The sequence below is a fragment of the Trachypithecus francoisi genome, unplaced genomic scaffold (genome assembly GCF_009764315.1).
Source record: "Trachypithecus francoisi isolate TF-2019V2 unplaced genomic scaffold, Tfra_2.0 Lachesis_group20, whole genome shotgun sequence".
NCBI classification, from domain to species: Eukaryota; Metazoa; Chordata; class Mammalia; order Primates; family Cercopithecidae; genus Trachypithecus; species Trachypithecus francoisi.
This window is the reverse complement of record NW_022681466.1, coordinates 44,812,081-44,834,127: the sequence shown is the minus strand read 5'-3', so window position 1 is coordinate 44,834,127 and position 22,047 is coordinate 44,812,081. Positions and strand designations below refer to the sequence as shown.

General features: G+C 35.0%; 1 protein-coding gene across 1 annotated transcript in view; it reads left to right on the top strand.

Moving 5' to 3' along the window:
• The window catches only part of EFCAB13 (EF-hand calcium binding domain 13), a 121,381-nt gene that overhangs the window by 91,514 nt on the left and 7,820 nt on the right, over positions 1–22,047 (top strand). Inside the window, exons 20-23 of the mRNA XM_033184098.1 lie at positions 1,997–2,146; positions 7,204–7,347; positions 9,484–9,555; positions 18,989–19,132. Of these exons, the coding sequence (XP_033039989.1) occupies positions 1,997–2,146; positions 7,204–7,347; positions 9,484–9,555; positions 18,989–19,132 (510 nt within the window). The remainder of the gene's footprint in view (positions 1–1,996; positions 2,147–7,203; positions 7,348–9,483; positions 9,556–18,988; positions 19,133–22,047) is intronic.

The following is a 22,047-nucleotide window of genomic DNA, read 5'->3' as shown; positions in this document are numbered from 1 at the left end:
TTTCTGGTTTTATCTTTAGTAAGTCCTTTATATTGTTCCCTTATGCTCATTTAATAGTTTTTCTAATTTCTTATTTAAATTATTTATTTACTTTATTTTTTTTCTTACTGGGTAATAAGCATGTTTAAGGCAGTCAATTTTCATTTTAGTGAAACTTTGGTGTATCTAACAGTCTTTGACTTGTTAGGCTATTATTATAGTTATTTTATAAATATTTCCAGTTGCATTTTGATTTTATCCTTGATCTAAGAGTTATTTAGGAGAAACTTTAAATTTCAAGGCAATTTATTTATTTATTTATTTAATTTTATTTATTGAGATGGAGTCTCATTCTGTCTCCTTGGCTGGAATGCAGTGACGCAATCTTGGCTCACTGCAACCTCCACCTCTTGGTTTCAAGGGATTCTCCTGCCTCAGCCTCCTGAGTAACTGGGATTACAGGTGCACACCACCATGCCTGGCTAATTTTTGTATTTTTGGTAGAGACAGTGTTTCACCATGTTGGTTAGGCTAGTCTCAAACTCCTGACCTCCCAAAGTGCTGGGATTACAGGCATGAGCCACCACACCTGGCCAAATTTCAAAGCAATTTAAATGTCATTGTTGCCTTAAATTTGTTGTTTATATCTAGTTGTATTTTATTGTTGTCAGAGAATGAGGACTGTAATAGAAGGTTTGATAGTTCCCTAGTTCATTAGAGGCAGAATTCCCTCAACTTTTATATTTACTATTTAAAAATCAAAATCAAAATTAGTTGGTTGCAGGGATAGGCTAGGTAACGTACATTCACTCATTTCACTCTTGGAAGTCCTTATGACTTTTTGAAGTAGCTCATTCTATAATTTTCGACAGCTATGGAACTAGAAAATTATTCCACATATTTGGTAGAAATTTCCTGGAACCATATTTAACATTTGGATTCTTCCTCCCATTTATAGCCTTCCAGAAATGTCAAGATAACTCACGTGTTCTCTTTCCTTCCCACTAAATGAATCTTCTCTCTGGACTCAAATATCCCTTCAACTGTTCTTCACTGACCTGTTTTTGAAACTTCTTACCAATGACAATTGACTATATCATAGAACAAAATCCTGAGAGATGCCTTTTTAGAAATATACTTTGGAAATGTGAACTTTTAACATTTTTTAAATCAAGGGAGGTCAGCCATGGTCTTCTTAGTCCAAATGTTTGTTACTGTGCTAAACTTAAGAGGCTATGATGATTCTTTAAAATGGGTGAAGTTAGCTGACAGAAACAAGGGATGCAGGGAAGGAAAGAGAAAAATTGGCATTTAGGAGTTATGAGGAATGAGGGGGACTTTACTGAAATGGTGCGCTTATTAACAGAATAACTAGGGAAACTTTAGCATACTTTTGTCTGTAGCAGAATAGCTCACCTCAAATGTTAAATGTCTGGACATTTAACAAATCAGTTTTAAGAATAAAGAAAAGGATTATTTTTAGCTATTAGAGCTACAAATAGAAAGCTATTGGAGTGGAGAAAACTATTGAAGTAGGGTTATAGAAAATTATAAGAGTAGAGAATGGGCCACTCTAAATATTTAAATGGCCACATGTGGCTGGTGACTGCCTTATTCGACAGTGTAGATCTCAAAGAGGCCATCAATTTTATTGTTTTTTTTTTTTGAGGCGGAGTCTCGCTCTGTCGCCCGGACTGGAGTGCAGTGGCCGGATCTCAGCTCACTGCAAGCTCTGCCTCCCGGGTTTACGCCATTCTCCTGCCTCAGCCTCCCGAGTAGTTGGGACTACAGGCGCCCGCCACCTCGCCCGGCTAGTTTTTGTATTTTTAGTAGAGACGGGGTTTCACTGTGTTAGCCAGGATGGTCTCGATCTACGGACCTCATGATCCACCCGTCTCGGCCTCCCAAAGTGCTGGGATTACAGGCTTGAGCCACCGCGCCCAGCCAATTTTATTGTTATGCTCAAAAGATTTAGATCCATGGACTGAATTACATGTTGTATATATATTCTCTGTAGCATTGAATGAGACTATCAATACATTAGACTCCATGAAAGAAAATTGTCAGTTTGACAAAGACAAAAATCCGGATGTACTGGAAAACACTGATAGGCTTTCTTTTACTGATGACATACTTCAAGAAGTAATGGATGACTCCTTTGTTGAAGGTGAGTTGATTTGACAGATAACCAGCAGCTTGTATAAAAAATTTCTTCTGAATTTTATTTAGTTTTTAGTTGTTTTTTTGTTTGTTTGTTGTTGTTGTTGTTTTTTAATTTAGGGAGGTCAACCATGGGCTTTCTAGTCCAAATGTTTGATATTACTGTTCTTCTAAATTTTTGTCCAAGGGTTTCAAACTATTTTACCAAATATTATTTAAGTCTTAATACTTGGCCCCTAAATCACATCATAAACTTGTTGGACACTTTACTGTAGACCATATTCAGGTCTATATGTTATATGTGCCCATAGAGATTTAGTCATTACAGTATCAAATTCCTGGTTGATCTGATGACCTGGCTTGTAAAATTGGTCTCAGAATATATTTGTTGCATGGCTTTGAAGAATAATTTTGTTTCAAAGTTAATCCTTTTCCTTTCATGAGTTTTAGAGAGGTCTTAATGGTTTTGTAGCTTTCTGTTTTTGGATGAAAGACCCTTTGAAAAGTACAAGGTATTGTTGAAAAACTAATGTTTATTTCTATAGTCAATTGTAAGTGTTGAGTTGTTGTTTACTTTATTTACAAAGATTTACCTGATCCATCTATATACCCTCAGCTTGAATGTACTGAGATGGATTTTATCCCATATTTAGAAAGCCATTTCCTGCCTTTAAATTTAGCTTCAGCTAAAAAATGTAATCAGGCTGGGGGCAGTGGCTCATACCTATAATCCTAGCACTTTGGGAGGCCAAGGCGGGCAGATCACCTGAGGTCAGGAGTTTGAGAGCAATCTGACCAACATGGTGAAATCCCGTCTCTACTAAAAAAATACAAAAATTAGCCTGGCATGGTGGCCTGTGCCTGTAGTTACAGCTACTTGGGAGGATGAGGCACAAGAATGCTTGAACCCGGGAGGCGGAGGTTGTAGTGAGCTAGGATCGCGTCACTGCACTCCAATCTGGGCAACAGAGCAAGACTCCATCTCAAATAAATAAATAAATAAATACAAAATAAAAAGTATAATCAAATCCTCCATTGCCCCCCTCCTCACACCAGGGAATATTTGGCAATATCTAGAGACAGTGTTGGTTATCACAACTGATGTGAGAGGACTATTGGCATCTAGTGAATAGAGGCAAGGGTTGCTGCTAAACATCCTACAATTTACAGGATAATACCCTTGTCTCCCCAATAATTATCTGGCCAAAAATATTAATAGTACCTAAGTTCAGAAGTCTTGGGAGCTATCATGTAAAATTGCCCAAACCTACTATTTTAAAAGTACTTTTTATAGGTTAGTTGTTTTGTTTATCCTGCTTAAAACAAATAAAAACACAAATTAAGGCAAATATAATGTATGTGTATTCTAACCTCTGTTTGTTTCAAGGTAATACCTGGGCTAGTTGTGAGTCATTCTAAACTGTTCTTTAATACAATAGAGTCCATCTATGCAAATGGATAGATTTTATTTCTATTGTTTGTTCCTCGGATCTTTATACCAACTTGCATCTCTGTGGGAAGTATGTGGAGGGAATAGATATAACTGTAACTTGTTCTTAGGAAAAATTCTAGGACTAGATAGTAGATAGGTAGGTAAGAGATCAAGAAGGACAATTTAGACTAATAATTAAGGATTTTATTGAATAGACGGGCTGGGGATTAACTTGTCCCCTTAGGGAGAAAGGAAGCATCTGTGACATTAGAAACTGCCACATTTAAGGAGTTGGTGGAAGATAACCATGAAGAAGCGCAAGAAGTAAGCAAAGAATGAGGAGAGAATGGATATTTTGGGAGCCAGGGAACAACTTTTGAGAAGGGAATGGTTATCAATGATAAATGTTAGTGGGAAAAGAAGTATTCAATCTATCCATTGGTTTCCTTTCAAACGGGGTAAGATCAGGATGCCATTCCTCATTGTGTAATGTCTCTCTCTAAATTTGCAGATTTTAGGAAAGAGGCTTCAAATCTAAAATTACCAAAGGTAAACGGTGAGTAAGAACTTTGTATATGAGAACATTTTCGATAATAAGAGGTATTTTTTAGAATAATTGCCAAGTATCAATGTATTTCTAATCTTTCCTGCCCACTTCAGCCAGATTACTATTTTCCCACAATAGTAATCTGATCATGTTACCTCCCCCTATTTATAACTCTTTTAACATTTCCTGTTGTTATTAGGATAAAAATTAAAACCCTCCATGCCCTATATTTCCAGTGTTATTTTGTACCATTATCCTTGCTTTCTGTACTTCAACTAAATTGACTTTAGTTCCTTAGATACTCCCCTTTCCTCCCACCATAAGACTTTTGCATATTCTCTTCGCTGGAATATTTTTCCCTGATCTTCTTTGCCTACTGTTGTAATCCGTTTTGTGTTGCTATAACAGAATACCACAGACTGGATAATTTGTAAAAAAAAAAAAAAAAAAAAAAAAAAAGAGAGAGAGAGAGAGATTCATTTCTTACAATTCTAGAGGCTGGGAAATCCAAGGTCAAGAGGCCCACATCTAGTGAGGGCCTTATTGCTGTGTCATACTATGGCAGAAGGCAGAAGGGCAAGAAAGTTTGAGAGAGCAAGAGAGCAAGAGGAGACTGAACTTACTTTTATCATAAGCCCATTCTTGCAATAACTGAATCACTGATATTAATCTATTCATGAAGGCAGAGCCTTTGTGACTTAATCACCTCTTATTAGGCCCAACCTGTCAACACTGTTGCATTGGGGATTAAGTTTTCAGCACATAAACTTTGGGGGATGCAATCAAACCATAGCATTCTACCCCTGGCCCTCAAAATTCATGCCCTTTTCACGTGCAAAATACATTCATTCCATCTTGGTAGCCTCAAAAGTCTTAACTTGTTCCCGTGTCAACTCAAAAGTCCAAATTCCAGAGTCTCATCTTAATCAGATGGGTGAGACTCAAGGCACAATTCATCTTGAGGCAGATTCTCCTCCAGCAGTAAGCTTGTGAAATTAACAAGTTGCATGCTTCCAAAACACAGGCATAGGATAGACATATCCATTCCAAGAGGGAAAAATGAGTGAGAAGAAAAGGGATAATTGGTCCCAAGTAAGTCTGAAACCAAAAAGGGAAAACAACATTAAGTCTTAAACCTGGAGAATAATCTCTTTTGACTCCATGAGTCAATTATAGAAAAGCCTATCATCAGTGGTCAGTATAGGTCAGATTTTTTTGTTTCCTTTGTTATATGCTCTTATTAAATTCTGTCCATTTCATAGCACTTATTTAATATTGTAAATATCCGTTTTTGTTTTTGATTATTTGATTGATATCTCTTCCTCCCACTTGCCTGGTATCATTGGGCCAAAGAATATGTCTCCACTTTGCTTACCATCGTATTCCAGGACCTAGCACAGTCCTGGCTCTTATTAAACTCTTAAAGATAATTGATATTAACACCTGATACTTATGTAATATTTGCTATGCTGTTGTTCCAAATCTTTTGTTATTAACTCATAATCATGAATATTTATTGAATGAATGAGTAGATCTGTCTTCTTATCTCTTCAGACTCACCCTTTATCACTTCTGTGTTTGTATTTATTCTGTAGTCATACTACTTAGCACAATTTAAATTGGCTCTATTTGCTTTTGCATTTATTTGCATATACTGTTTCCTTTGGATACATTCCTGACAGACAAACTGACATTTCCCCCCCAAACTCAGCTCAAATGTCATTTCTCATGCCCTAAGACTTCTTTCCCAGAGTTCAGCACTTATTAAATCTAGGTTAGGTAAACCTTCTCAGTGCTTCCATAATTTTGTGTGTGTATTTTTCTCATATCACTTACTTCATGACATATTATAATTTTGTTTATAGATATGACAGATTTAGTCTCCCTCATCAAGGAATTTACTTGAAACTCTTTGATACGAGGGACTGACTGAATATTTTATTGTTGATCTTAGAAGTTGTAAAATAACTGTTAGTAGAATGAATGTAGGTCTAAGATGATATTGTGATGTTCTTTCCAAGTGATCTCCATGAAGGTATAGATCTCCTGGTGTAATGCAACAATTTTCAGCATATGGAAACATAGACAACTTCATTTGGGGGTTGAGGGAAAAAAGGATTGAGAAATGGTACAGATGAAAAACTAGGCTGGGTGTGGTGTCTCACGCCTGTAATCTCAGCACTTTGGGAGGCTGAGGCCGGTGGATCACTTGAGCTCAGGATTCGAGACCAGTCTGGCCAACATGGTGAAACCCCATCTCTACTAAAAATATAAAAAAAATTAGCCATGTATGGTGGCACGCATCTGTAATCCCAGCTACTCGGGAGGCTGAGTCAGGAGAATGGTGTGAACCAGGAAGCAGAGTTTGCAGTGAGCTGAGATGGCACCACTGCACTCCAGCCTGGGTGACAGAGTGAGACTCCATCTCAAAAACAAAAACAAACAAACAAAAAACAGAAAAATTAAAAGCCACATAATAATTATGCTTTATATTTTAAATTGGTGTGAGATCAACAGGACTGCCCCATGTGGTTACATAGGTTGTGCTTTGCACAAAGGTGCCTGTTGAGAGAGCATAAGTGGAGGCTGAAATGCAGTTCATACTCCAAGCCTTGAACCTCTGTGCTGGATTGCAGTTGCCTAGTGAAAGGTACCCTTTTTTTGTAACTAATGCATAGAGAGGAGGTGCCTTTTCCCAATTCACACAAAAGCACAGTATGAAAGGGCTTCAATCTCAAATTTTAACCTTTGTTTACATCATCAAGTGGTAGAAATCTTTAGATCTACATGTACAGGGAGGCATGTAGCTCATTCAGTTTCTAATTGATGAATGAATGAAGATAAAGTCTTATTATAATACATGTCAGTAGCCTATCGTATTATTCTCTTTGTCGTAAAGTTTTTTCATTTCAAGTGCTGCTTGAGGGAAGTGGGCCCTCAGTTACAAATAGAAAATATTGTGTTTCCTTTGGAGACATTTTGGTTCAGATAAATATTTAATTTGAGGTTTACCTATGGTAAATTTGGACAAATTATTTTGAATGTTTTTTACACCATAATAGCTTGTATACATTTATCTTTGTAGAGATTAAAGAAGTTGCTAACATCTTGTCACATGTTGATAATGGCAAGATTGGTATACCTGATTTGGAGCATGCCTTGAAATGTTTGAATATTAATTTAACTGAGGAGGACTTCAATGGAGCCCTTAACTGTTGTAACGTCAGTGGTGAGCATTTTTTTGGCCTGAGATTCTTTTCATTTTTTTTTCTACTTATGAAAAACAGTCTTAGAGTATACCTATAAGGATAATATACTAATGGGAGTCATTTTTCTGTTGGAGGCTTAGGTTGATACAAATTAGAGCCAAACCACTCTACTAATTTAAATATTTATTGAACATATCTATTCATACTCAAATGGATACTATACGTGCTTATTTAGATAATTACCTTTCATTACTTATAAGCATGGGTGGAAAAATACCATAAATTATATAATAAAATAAAAACATGACAACAGCAGCTTATTTTGATATGCAGTCTTTTTCAGAGGAGATCTGCTTTCATTTGTTTTTTTACAGTACTTGCTCCATTTTGATTTTTAACCAAATAAAATATCTGAGGGCTCACTACATTTAAAAATAAGTTATTTAGTTTTAGTGATTGTTTTCAAATAGTACACATTTACCTTTGTTTTCTGTCTTTGACTGCATGTAATACGTACTTGATCTCCTTTCCTATACACATTTACTTTTAGGAAGTCAAATCATTTGGGAATACTTCTAGAAGCTGCTGAGTTCTGTTGGTTTTCGGTGAACTTTTATTTTGGGCTTATCTTAACCAATTTGTGTCTTTGGGAATCCTGTGAGTCCTAGGTTTAAGAATACCTCTCCAGTACAGTTTAGTTATTGATTTTACCAGGTTCCCCAGATCGTTATTCACCTAGGTCAATTTTTATGTTTTGAGCTCAGTTTTCTCACATCATCAGAGTGGTATGAATTTAGACTTCACACCCACATGAGATATATGCTGGGCCTTCAGTTTATCACAAGAGGTTGTTTTTTCCACTGTCTCTCTGAATTGGGAAGATTTAGGCCTCCTTGTTTATTTGAGTCAATAAATATAATATTTTAATCTCTTTTTTAAAAAACCGGCCGGGCGTGGTGGCTCAAGCCTGTAATCCTAGCACTTTGGGAGGCCGAGACGGGCGGATCACCAGGTCAGGAAATCGAGACCACCCTAACTAACATGGTGAAACCCCGTCTCTACTAAAAAATACAAAAAAACTAGCCGGGCGAGGTGGCGGGCGCCTGTAGTCCCAGCTACTCGGGAGGCTGAGGCAGGAGAATGGCGTGAACCCAGGAGGCGGAGCTTGCAGTGAACTGAGACCCGGCCACTGCACTCCAGCCTGGGCGACAGAGCAAGACTCCATCTCAAAAAAAAAAAAAAAAAAACCAGGATTGAAACCCTTTAGGCATTTCAGTTTTATTTGGTATCTAAGTTCCTACTCTTATTTATGTGGGCTCGAATCTTTTTTTTAATGACTCTGTTTGAGCATTTAAATCAAGCACCTAGGCATTTCTGGGTCTCATCTCTATCCCAAAGATAGTTTTAGTGTTAGTACTCAATGCTTAGCATTTTGGATCTCAGTTCCCAGTTAACTTTTTGTTATTTCCTTCATATGACTCAGTCACACATTCATGGAATGTTTCATGTTATAGAGTGTCTCTAGGGATTTGTAGTGGGATGGTTTCTGTGCTACCCAGATCTGCCATTTTGTTTAAACTCAAAGTCTCCTTAATATAATTACAGTCCTAGATTGTCTGCTGTGTCACATTATTGCACCTTACTTCACTGTGACTGTGTATATGTGTGTGTGTGTGTGTGCATGCGTGTGTGTGTGTGTACGTGTACATGTGCATGTATGTGTGTATTCTATCTAATAACATTGTCTCCTCTGGCCTTAGACTGCATCAATTCAAATACAACCTCTAACACTTCCTGACTTTGTGACCTGGACAAATTATTTAGTTTCCATTTGCTTTCATCTTTCAAAAATAGGCATGCAAACAGTACCCACATCATAGAATTATTATGAAGATTACATGATTTAATATATGTAAAACACCGTAAAAGGGTGCCTAGTATATATAAGGAACTAAAAAATGTTAGCTATTGTTTGCTAGTAATATTATTAACTATTCACTGGGTGGTTTTAAAAAGTGTTAAAAGTTCTATTGAAATAGTTTCAATCATTTGAGCTAGAGTGAAATTTTAGCTAACTATTGTAAATCGGTCTTTATTTCATGTGCCAACTCAGTATCAGGTTTTTAATGTCAGCATTTTTGACTTTGATCTTTCAGATAATATGGAGGTGGATTTAAAAGATTTCTTAATGAAAATGAAGGAAAGTCCACATTTCCAAAAGTCCAAAGGTAAGTGAATACTTCTTGTTCAAGAGAATGGCTAGAAAATAAATATTTAAAAATGACATTTAAAAATGACTATCTGGATTTCAAGTTTTTAATTTTTAGTCTCTCTAGTTTTAAAAAGGATTTCAAACCACCTGTGATGTATAGTATAAATAATAATATAAAAATAAGTGAAGAAAATTGGGCAAAGATATAATGAGGGGGAAAACAAGGCAAGGTTAAAAAGATTAATATGTGCAAGGTCCTTTCTCAAAGGTAGTTAGGTTTTTCTTCAATGACTTCTGGATCTATGAATTAAATCATGTATGGAATTGGTTGAGGGACCACCAGTTTTTGTGACATCTGAAGTCGTGCTGCTGGAGTTTTCAGATGTACACAACTGGACTGCCCATCTATTTCAGTTATAGAATTCCTAACTTCAGTTCATCAGTCCTTCTAAATCCCTGCAGTATCAATCCCTGTATTATTCTTAATACCACACTATCTATGTTGCCTAACCACATCATTTTGTCTTTGCTATTTAAAGACTTCTGCTTGGCCTCTGTCCCTGAGGTTCGTCTTATTCTTTTTGAAATTAGGGAGACCATTTCAACACCAACGTATTTTCCTAACCCCCAAGTCTGCAGAGAACACCTACCAAAGAACTCTTCATGGATGCAGACACCCTTATCAATGGCGTATTTCTAAATGCTTTGGCGAAACAAATTTCTTTGTATCACATTTTTTACATTTTAATATCTCTAAAATTGGATGCCTTATAGTATTTTTAATTAGATGTAGCTTTTAAAATTTAGACATAATTCATATACCATAAATTTCACCCTTTTAAAGTGTACCGTTCAGTGATTTTTAGTATATTCAGAAAGTTGTGCAACCATCACTTTCTAATTCCAAAACATTTTCTTGACCCCAAAAGAAACTCTGTACCTGTGAGCAGTTATTCTCCATTTCCACCTCTCTCCAACTACTGACAACCATGAATCTACTTTCTGTCTGTATGAATTTGCCTCTTTTGAACATTTCATATAAATGTAATCATATTGTATTTTTTTGTGTCTAACTTCTTTTACGTAGCATATGCTTTCTTTCTCTTTTTTTTTTAACTTTTATTTTATTTTAGATTCAGGAGGTACACGTGCAGGCTTGTTACCTGGGTATATTGTGTGGTGCTAAGGTTTGGGATATGAATGATCCCATCACCCAGGTACTGAGGATAGTATGCAATAGTTAGTTTTACAACCTTTTCCCCTCCTCCTCCTCCCCTCCTCTAGTGGTCCCCACTTTCAGTTGTTGCCATCTTTCTGTTCACGAGTACCCAATATTTAGCTCCCACTTGTAAGTAAGAGCATGCAGTATTTGGTTTTCTGTTTCTGTGTTAATGCACTTAGGATAATGGCCTCCAGCTATATCCACGCTGATAGTATATATTTTGAAAGTTCATTTATATTACAGCATGAATTAGTACAATTGACTCTTGAACAATGTGGGGCTTAGGGGCACTTTTCTAGATAACATGGAGGACAGACTGGATTAAGAAAATGTGGCACATATACACCATGGAATACTATGCAGCCATAAAAAAGGATGAGTTTGTGTCCTTTGTAGGGACATGGATGCAGCTGGAAACCATCATTCTCAGCAAACTATTGCAAGAACAGAAAACCAAATACTTGGTTTTCTGATACAATACATGAGCATGTTTTCACTCATAGGTAGGAATTGAACAATGAGATCACCTGGACACAGGAAGGGAAACATCACATACCGGGTCCTATTGTGGGGAGCGGGGAGAGGGGAGGGATAGCATTAGGAGATATACCTAATGTAAATGACGAGTTAATGGGTGCAGCACACCAACATGGCACATGTATACATATGTAACAAACTTGCACGTTGTGCACATGTACCTTAGAACTTAAAGTATAATAATAAAAAAAAAAATTGCTTAATGAAAATGAAAGAACGTCCACATTTCCAAAGGTCCGAAGGTAAGTGGATACTTTTGCTTCAAGAGACTGGCTGGAAAATGAGTGGCTGCACAGTCAAAAATTCATGTATAATTTCAGACTCCCCTGAAACTTAATTACTAATAGTCTACTGTCGACTGGAAGCCTTATCAATAACATGAATGATTAACACATATCTTTATGGCATATGTGTATATATATATATAAAATACTGTTTCTTACAATAATGCAACTAGAGAAAAGAAAATATTATTAATAAAATAAGAAAGATAGAATATGTTGACTGTTCATTAAATGTAAGTGGATCATCATCCTCATCCTCATCATCTTCAAGTTGAGGAGGAAGAGGAGTTAGTTTTGTTATCTCAGGAGTGGGAGAATTGGAAGAGGTGGAGTAGGTAGAAGAGGAGGCAGAAGAGGCAAGAACACTTGATTTAACTTTATGGAAATACATCATAATTTCTTGTCTGATGTTATTGGCTTTTTATTTCTCTAAAAATGTTTCTCTCTGATACCAGTCTTTCACTGTTTGCTTTAGTTTCAGTGTCCATATCATAGAAGGGTCCACGTCATAAAATAAGTCAAAGCAGTCTTGAATAATTGGAACCCTTCTACCAGATTATCAATTTGTTTCCTTGCATTGCTTCTTCTATGTCTTCTTCCTTATCATCTGGCACTGGTTTGGGAGTATTCATCTCTCTCAAGTCATCTTCAGTTAATTCCTCTGGTGTAGTGTATATTAACTCTTGAATTTCTCCCAATAGCCACATCTTGAAACCTTTCACCCTTTGCCATTTTTTTTCTCACCATTTACACAATCTCTCTCATGATCTCCTTGTTTAGCTCTGTTATAAATCCTGTGCAGTCATGCACAACATCTGGACACAGCTTTCTCCAGCAGTGTTTGGGGCTTGATGTGGCATCCTACTGAAGCCTTTCATGTTCTCTCTGTCAGGATTTTCTTCCACAGTGTTGACAATTCTTTCCATAGAATACTATGTATAATGAGCCTTTAAAGGTTCTTATGGCCCCCTAATGTAGAGGCTAATATCATATTTGGAGCCAAGTGGACCACTTCAATGCCTTTGGTGTTGAATTCATAGAGTTTTGGGTGGCCAGAGGCATTGTCCAATATCAAAAGAACTTTAAAAGGCAGTCTCATCCTTGCTTCAGGGACAAAGCATTGATGGAACCAACCTAGAAAAAGCATTCTGGTTTTCCAAACCTTCGTGTTATACAATCAAAAGATGGGAGCAGGTGTGTATCTTTTCCCTTCAAGGCTTGAGGGTTAGCAGCTTTATGGATCAGGGCATAAACCTAACTGCATTTGCACAAAACATTAGAGCTAGCTTACCCTTCTTAAATCCTGGTGCTTGCTTCTCTTCTCTACTAATAAATGTTCTTTGTGGCATTATTTTCCAGAATAGAGCGCTTTTGTCTGCATTAGAAACCTGTTCTGGGATATATACTTTCTCCTCAATGATTTTCTGGAGACATGTATATTCAAATCCTTTATCCATTTTAAAATCAGGCTTTTTATTGTTGAGTTGTGAGAGTTATTTATATGTTCTGGATATTAGACCTTTATCAGATAGATAATTGCAAATATTTTTTCACATTTTGTTAGTTGTCTTTTTTCTTTCCTAATGTCCTTTGAAGCATAAATGATTTTGAATTTGGTAAAGTTCAATTTATACTTTCTTTTGTTGCTTCTTTCAATGTCATAAAGATAATTCAAACTCCTGAAGGTTTACACCAAAGTTTTCTTCTAGTTTTAGCTCTTTTATTTGAATCCTTAATACATTAGAGTTAATTTTTGTATGTGGTGTGAGATGACAGTCTGTTTTTACCTTTTTTAGTCCAGATATTCAGTTGTCCTAGCATCAGTTGTTGAAAACATTGTTCTTTCTCCACTGAATGATTTTGGTACCCTTAGAGAAAATCAATTGATCATAAATGTATGGGTTTATTTCTGGACTCTCAATTCTATTCCTTTTATATTTTTTCTATCCTTATATCAATTTTTGATTGCTATAGCTTTGTTTAAAGTAATAACCTAAACAGTAATTTTTAACCAGAGCAGGGTAACTAGAATTATCTGTAAAGCTGGTTTACATGGTTCTATATGTATATGATGAAGTAGCTTGTATTTTATAGAATAACTATAAAATCTGGTAAAAATTAAGCAACATAAGCAATCACCACAACTGTTTAAGGGCAATGGGCAGTAACCAAGCCTGTCAGGATTCGTGGGGCCATAGGATAAACACAAAGAAAACCGTATTTAAGAACATGAGTGTAAAATGGCTGAAAACCAACTACAAAGAGAAAATCCTAAAAGCCACCAGTGAAAAGTTATACATTATTTTCTAAGGAGCAAAAAAATTACTGATGGCTGGGTGTGGTGGCTTATGCCTATAAATCCCAGCACTTTGGGAGGCCATAGGGGAAGGATCGTTTGAGGCCAGGAGTTTGAGACCAGCCTGGGCAACATGGCAAGACCCTGTCCCTAAAAAAACTTTAAAAATCAACCAGGTGTGATGGCACATGACTGTAGTCGCAGCTACTCAAGAAGATAAGACAGGAGGATCGCTTGAGCCCAGGAGTTCAAGTCTGCTGTGAGCTGTGATCACGCTGCTGCACTCCAGCCTGGGTGACAGAACGAGATCCCATCTCTAAATAATGATGATGATAATAATAATAATAAATATTTGTAGCTTTCTTTACACAAAATTTTTACAAAATTATCATTGGAGGAGCCTAGCTTAGTTCATGAGTCAATACTTTATTGGTTATTACCAATAAAGGTAATAACCTGTTCAGGAGTTACAGTGCTGGTGAAATGCACCTGTTTTCACAATGCTGTGGTCCATCTCTGATGAATGCCATCGACAATGGAATAACATTGAATACTAAACTTTTTTAAAGGCTGTGAACATTGTATTCTATATTAAAATATCTTTTAAAAATGAAATAATATTTTAAGAAAAAACAGAAAGTTTACTACCAAGAGATCTACATATAAGAAATGTTACCAATATCAGGAAAGAAAAAAGGGACATAACTGTAGAGTACATAGACATAAAAAGATACTAAGAGGATCTTATACTTTTATACCAATGCATTTGAAAGTTTTTATGAAAAGAACAAATTCCTTGAAAAACTCAACTTACCAAAAGTAGCTGAAGAATAATTAGAAAATCTGAAGAGTAACTCCAGGTTCAGATGGCTTCATTGGCAAGTTATTTTAAAATTTAAAAAGGATATAGTACCATTCTTACATAAACTCCTTCGGAGTTTAGAAGCAGGAAGAATATTTCCAACCTCGTTTTATGAGGCCTATGTAATCTTCATATAAAAACCTTACATGAGCACCAAATTATAATTCAGTCTGCATCGTGACCACAAATGGGAAAAGCTTTAATAAAATAGGATCAAATGAAATCTAGTGATATATAAAAAGGAAAGATATATCACAAGTTGAGTTTTTTTTAGGAGGGCAATATTGGTATTAATTAACAAAAATGAAAGTGTAATTCTCCATATTACAAAATAAAGGAGGAAGAAAAATTATCTTAACAGATGTAGAAAACATATTTGATCAAATTCAACACCCTTTCATATTAAGGGGTACTTACAGAAACCTACAACAATCATGTTTAAAGGAAAATTTTAAATTCTTGCCCACAGAGATTGGGAATGAGACAAGAATGTCTACTATCATCACTTCTGTTCAACAGTGTATGAAAGTCCCAGCCAGTACCACAGGCAAAACAGAATAAGAAAGATAAGGATTAAAAGGGAAGAAATAGAACCTCTATTATTCATTGGTAATATAATTAATAGGCAGAAAAACATGAAACTATACACTGGTTATTATATTATTATATTTCAGTTAATGGGCAAATTTACCAGAGCTGCTTGATACATGATCAATTTAAAATTATAATTCTATGTTCAAAAATTGTATTTCTGTAGTTTGCCACAAACAATTATAAAATGAAAATAAAGATATGATTTTCAATGGTACAAAAAAGTAAATATTTAGGAGTAACTAGTGAAACAAGTTTATAATTTTTAAACAGAAAACTACAAAACAATTTGACAAAATTTAAAGAAAAACCTAAATAAATGGAGAGATATGTTTTGTAGTTTCAATATGCTTTCAGTTATCACCAATTTGAGCTATATATTCAATGCAATCCCAATCAAAAGTCTAGCATAATTTTATAGAAACTGACAATCTGATTTTAAATATGAGAATAAATGCAAAGGACCAAAATAGCCAGGGCAAAGTTCAAGAAGACAAAGTTGTAAAACTCACATTACTTTACATCAAGATTTATAACAAAGTTACTGTAATTAAGACAGTGTGGTATTGACACAAAAACCAGTAGAGTAGAATACAGAGTCCAGAAAGAGATCTACACATAATATGCCCATCTCCTTTACAACAAAGGTACCACTGCAATGGAGTAAGGAAAGGATGGCCTTTTAAATAAATGAGGTTATTTCAATTGAATGTTCATTTATAAAAAAGTTAATCCTGGTGCCTTCTTTATAGCATTCATAAAATATGTATCATTTTGCTAAAAATGATATTACCAGGACAATTAGCAGAATGTGAATGGGTTTGAGAATTAGATCACATTATTGTATCAATGTAATAATTTCCTAATTTTGATTATTGTATTTTTATTATGTAGGAGAATGTTCTTGTTGGAGAAAATACACAATAATATAGTTAATGGTGAGGGGGCATTTTGTTGGCTATTTACATTCAGATATTTCAGATAAAAAAGTTTTGTACTGTACTTGCAACTTTTCTGAGGGTTTGAGATTGTTTAAAAATAAAAAGTTAAGGAATTTTTTTAAAGGGTTGCCAGTTGGTGATGCGTATATGGAAAATAACATTGTAGTCAAATTTTAGGTACCTGAATTTTGTTAGGTAATTTCACTTCTTTGGATTTTAGATCATTTTCCACATGAGTGGTTTGGTCTCAAAAGTCTCTAAATTCACTGATGTAAATTGAATTTTTTGCCTTAAATATTTCACATTTTAAAAAGTTGTATGGGTTTACTATCATAAGAACTTAATGGGTAAATAACCTTATTATATAATATGGATTACTATAGTAATTACTGGCCCCCCAAAATTAGATATATTCTCTTACTCTCAGTTTTCTTTTCCTCAAAATAAGGATAATAATGCCTATATCATATGACAGTTGTAAGAATTAAGTAAAACCATTTCCCTGTAGTAGCTACTGATTAAAAAGTTACAAAGTCAAGAGATGCAAAATGTAAATATATCACATTTTTATTAAATCAATAGGTTTCCTTTTAGAAAATTCAGTGCTATAAATTGGATTTTATGCTTCCTATATATTACATTTTGAAAAATTGAGTAGGTTCAGAATTAGAACACAATTGGCCAATAACTTTGTTATATGGCATAGGTTACCATAGTAATTACTGTCTGAGTGCTACTGGAAAAATAATGTAAGTTTTCTTATTATCCTTTTCTTCTTTAGAATATCAATGGAATTTGAAACACATTTTGCTTTTATATCCAGGCATTGGAATCCTTTTCATTCAAATGGCATAGTTGGGTCCATTTTGAGTGCTAGCTTCTTTAGGATCCAATCTTCACAGTGTTAATTCCTTTTTTTAAAGAAGAGAACCTTAATGCCCAGAAGGATAATAGGCTAATAATGCTTCTATAGATGTAAGAATTGAGACCATGCCTCTGTATTAGGTAGATTACAAAGTTATAGACTCAAGTGTGTGAAAATGTAATTATATCACAGTTTTTGGTTAAATCAGTAGTCGGTGTTTAATTAGTAGTATTATGACTATTCAAAATAGCTCATTGATGAGTCAGTAGTCATCTCATTACCTCCATGCCTCTTTGCATGTGCAATCTCTTGCCTCCCCTTTTTCCTGGAGTTAACAATTATCTTTTTAAAAAACTTATGTATTTTCCTATAGACCTATTACTTTTTCCCATGTTTCAGACAAAAAATTTTTGTACTGTACTTGCAACTTTTCTGAGTTTGAGATTGTTTAGAAATAAAAACAATGTTTAAAAGCTTTAAAAAAGGGTTGCAAATTGGTGGTGTGTGAATATGAAAAACAACATTGTAGTCACATTTTAGGTACTTGGATTTTTTTTTCCTACTGACCAGTTGTATGATGTTGCATAGGTAATTTCACTTCTTGGACTTTGAACATTTCTGGCACAATCATGTTTGAAATGTTAGTCAAACATTGACTATGATTTTTGAAATCATAATAAAAAATGTTTGAATATTGACATTTTCAAAATACTCAAACACAGTTTTATGTACTTTAGATGCTATGATTTGAATTGTTTCTCCCCTACACCCACTAAACAGCTGTCATCCCAGAATTTCTCTTTAGTAGTATTCTATGGCTCACATGTTTCCTGAATCCCTGTCATGATTTACTCCTTTATTTTACTGAAGCACATTTTGCATTAGGTTCCAAAGTAAAACAGCATGGGATATGTAATTTTTGAGTCTTTGAATGCTTCCCAATATCCACATTTTACCTTTATCTTCTTTGATTATTTGGCCAGGTATTAAATGTTAAGTCTCTAACATAGTGCTTATCATGTGGTAGTTGCCTTATAAATGGAAGATAGTATTATTGTTGGATCACGTTGGAGCACATGGTTTGTGCTCTTATATCCAACCAGCTATACCTTCTATTTCACCTATAAATTATTTTATTTATACAATATTCTCAACTGGGGCCAGATTGACTAAGAAGTGGAAGAAGCAGCTACCCATGTCAACAAAGGACTGAAGTAATTATTTTTCACAATATTAATATCCAGTTAATTTCTTAGGACAAAATTATGCTTATAGGTTATTTATCAGTTTAATCATTTTAAAGTAACATAACTTTAAGTTAAATAATGAAAGATAATTTTGATTTAAAGATTATTTGTAATGCTTCGCAATGATTTCAGGGCCACATATGAAGTAATATGTGGCTCAAGGGATAAATGTTGACTACCTATATGTTTCTACTTGAAAGGCACAGTGGTTAAGAAGATGGGCTTTGGAACTATAGGGTCTGTACTTAAATCCTGTCCCTGCCACTTACTACCAATGCATTATTTAGTAAATCACTTAATTTTGCTAACCTCAGTGTTTTCATCTGAAAAACAGGGATGAAAATACCTATCTTGGGATTATTATAAGGACATTTGTAATTTGGTAAAGTGAAATTGCTTGGAACAGTGGCTAGCACTTAGTAAGTGCCCTGTGACTGTTAGCTATTATAATACACTCTGGTTTTTAAAACTATACAAATCGTTCCATGTAAAATTCTAGAATCAGATCTTCATATTTTATGCAACCTGAGTCTATTAAATGATAACTAATAATATATGCTCTGTTTCTGCTGTTGAAACGTTTGCTTTTGCTCTCTTTTTGCAGCTACACAGATACTCTTAGCTGCTACCCAAATTCTCCAAAATGATCTAATTGATGTCTCTGACCTCAAGACATTATTGATGGACAAGGACCTTCATACAGCTAATGCTATACTTACTGTAATGTTAAGACATGTACCTGAACATGGTTAGTAGTTTCAATGCATCTATCTTATAACGACCATCCTCTACCAGAGGGGTGGAAGGTCTATGGGTAGGACACGCAGGGATGGAGGGTATCCGGTGGAAGCTGAGGTGGGATGACTGCTGGACACTAGTACTGCCCCTACAGGTGTGCCAACCCCGAGCTTCATTGAGCCAAACAAATGGGGAAGCCAGAGCTCATCTTATCCCTGTGTGAGTCCACTGATGGTACCTAGAGGGTGAGATTATTTTGTGAACTGACTGACATGGGCAGTGGTCAATCAGAATGCCACATGTAGAGTAAAACAGGGTCCTGGAGGCCCTTTTGGTTTTTGGAAGGTGAATTATGGTGATATCCAGGGATACCGTGGGGTGTTGCACATAGTGGTGGCTCAGGGTAGCAGATATCTATAAATATAAAAAATAATTTTACTATTTTAATGACAGGTATAGCTGAATATTATCCATGATGGGTTCTTAAAATGAGTTGGGGAGTATTCTTTTTTTATGTTTTTTAGAAGAGACTTTTTTCTTCCTTGAATGTTGAGTAGAATTCATGAAGCCATGTGGGCCAAGAGTTCTTTTTGTGAAAGGCTTTGGATTATTTATTTAATGTCTTTAAATGAATAGGATTAACAAGGTATTTTATTTTCTTGTTAGTTTTGGCAAGCTGTGCTTTTAGAGGAATTTGTTCATTAGATCTGCCTTTTCAAATGTATTGAATAAAGTTGTTCTCTTTTTGACATCTGACATAGCTGTAATGCTATCCTCATTTTAATTCTCAAAGTTAGTGGATTGTAGCTTCTTTTTTTTACCCTCGATTGAACAGAGGGTAAATTTAAATTTTATTAAGAGTTTTGAATTTTATTAATCTTGTGAAAAATTCAACCTTTATCTTGATTGACACTTTAAAAAATGTATTTCCTCTTTATTATTTATTATTATTATTATTTATTTTTTGCTTTTATCTTTACTGTAATGTCTACACTTGGTCTTAGCCAAAAGGCTGATAAGTGATTACTATATGCTAACTTATTACAATTCTTGTATTTCCAATTTTTATGGGTACATAATTGTTATACACATTTATGGGGTATGTGTGACATTTTGATACAAGTATACAATATATAATGATCAAATCAGGGTAGTTGGGTTATCTGTCACCTCAAGCATTATCAGTTCTTTGTATTAGAAATATTCCAATTTCACTCTTTTAGTTATTTTGAAATGTAAAGTAAATTATTAGCTATAGTCACTGTATTGTGCTACTGAACACCAGATCTTATTCCTTCTAACTGTATTTTGTACCCATTAACCAATCCCTTTTTTATCTCCTTCCCACTATATCCTAACATCTATTTTTTCTTTGTTTTTTTTTTTTTTTAAACTCTTTTTTTTCCTTTTTTCAGTCAACTTCCCTAGGGTGAATATATCCCAATTTCTAGTGATGAATATTTAGCTCAATAATTTTAAGGATTTTTTTTGTTTGTAATACATACCTCACAGCAAAATTTCCTCAAAGTATTCATTTAACTACATCCTACAGGTTTTGATGTATAGTATTTTAATTATTGTTCAGGTCAAAATTTTTCTGATTTCTGTTGTCATTTCTTCTTCAACAGAAGTATGTTTCTTAATTTCCAAAAATTTGAGGTTTATAATCATTACATCATTAATTTCTAGTTTAATTGCATTGTGGTCAATGAACATACTCTGATTTTAGTCTTTTGAAGTTTGTTGAGACTTGATTTATTGACTATGATAATTTTGGTAAATATTTTATGTGATTGAGAAGAATATATAGTCTGCAGTTGGGTTGGGTAGGAGTGTTCTATATATTAAATCAGATTTATTGTCAAATTCAAATTTTTTAATATTCTTATGTTTTATTTCTTTGTTCAATAGTTACTGAAACAGTTATTCTAAAATCTTCTACAATTTTATACAATGATTATGTATTTGTCTACTTCTTTTAATTCTGTCAGTGTTTGCTGTCTATAGTTTTTAGCCCATGTTGTTAACATGCTGACTTAGAATTAAGGCTTGGCATTGTGATTCATGCCTGTAATCCCAGCACTTTGGAAGGCTGAGGCAGGCGGATCACTTGAGCTCAGGAGTTCGAGACCAGCCTGGGCAAGATGGTGAAACCCTGTCTCTACAAAAAGTACAAAAATTAGCTAGGTGTCGGCCGGGTGCAGTGGCTCACACCTGTAATCCCAGCACTTTGGGAGGCCGAGCGGGTGGATCACGAGGTCAGGAGATCAAGACCATCCTGGGTAACACAGTGAAACCCTGCCTCTACTAAAAATACAAAAAATTAGCCAGGCGTGGTGGTGGGTGCCTGTAGTCCCAGCTACTTGGGAGGCTGAGGCAGGAGAATGGTATGAACTTGGGAGGCGGAGCTTGCAGTGAGCTGAGATCGCACCAGTGCACTCCAGCCTGGGCGACAGAGTGAGACTCCATCTCAAAAATAAAAAATAAATAAATAAATTAGCTTGGTGTGATAGCATGAGCCTGTAGTCTCAACTACTTGGGAGGTTGAGGCAAGAATTGCTTGAGCCCAGGAGGTTGAGGCTGCGGTAAGCTGTATTTGTACCACTTCATTCCAGCCTGGGTGACAAAGTGAGACCCTGTCTCAAAAAAACTGATATATCATCCAAATTAATAGAACATTTCATTATAAAGTATTCGTATTTGTTTTTAGTGATGCCTTTTATCTTAACATCTACCTTGATATTAGTATAGCAACATTGGTTATTTTTTCTTTTAGGGATAACATATCTTTTTTGTCATTTTACTTTCATTCTTTCTGTATCCTTATATTTTAGATATATCTCATGAATAGTACATGGCTTTGCCAGCCTGTTAGTGTCTTAAAAATTGTTTTATTTGAAATGTTTACATTTACAAAAGAGTTTT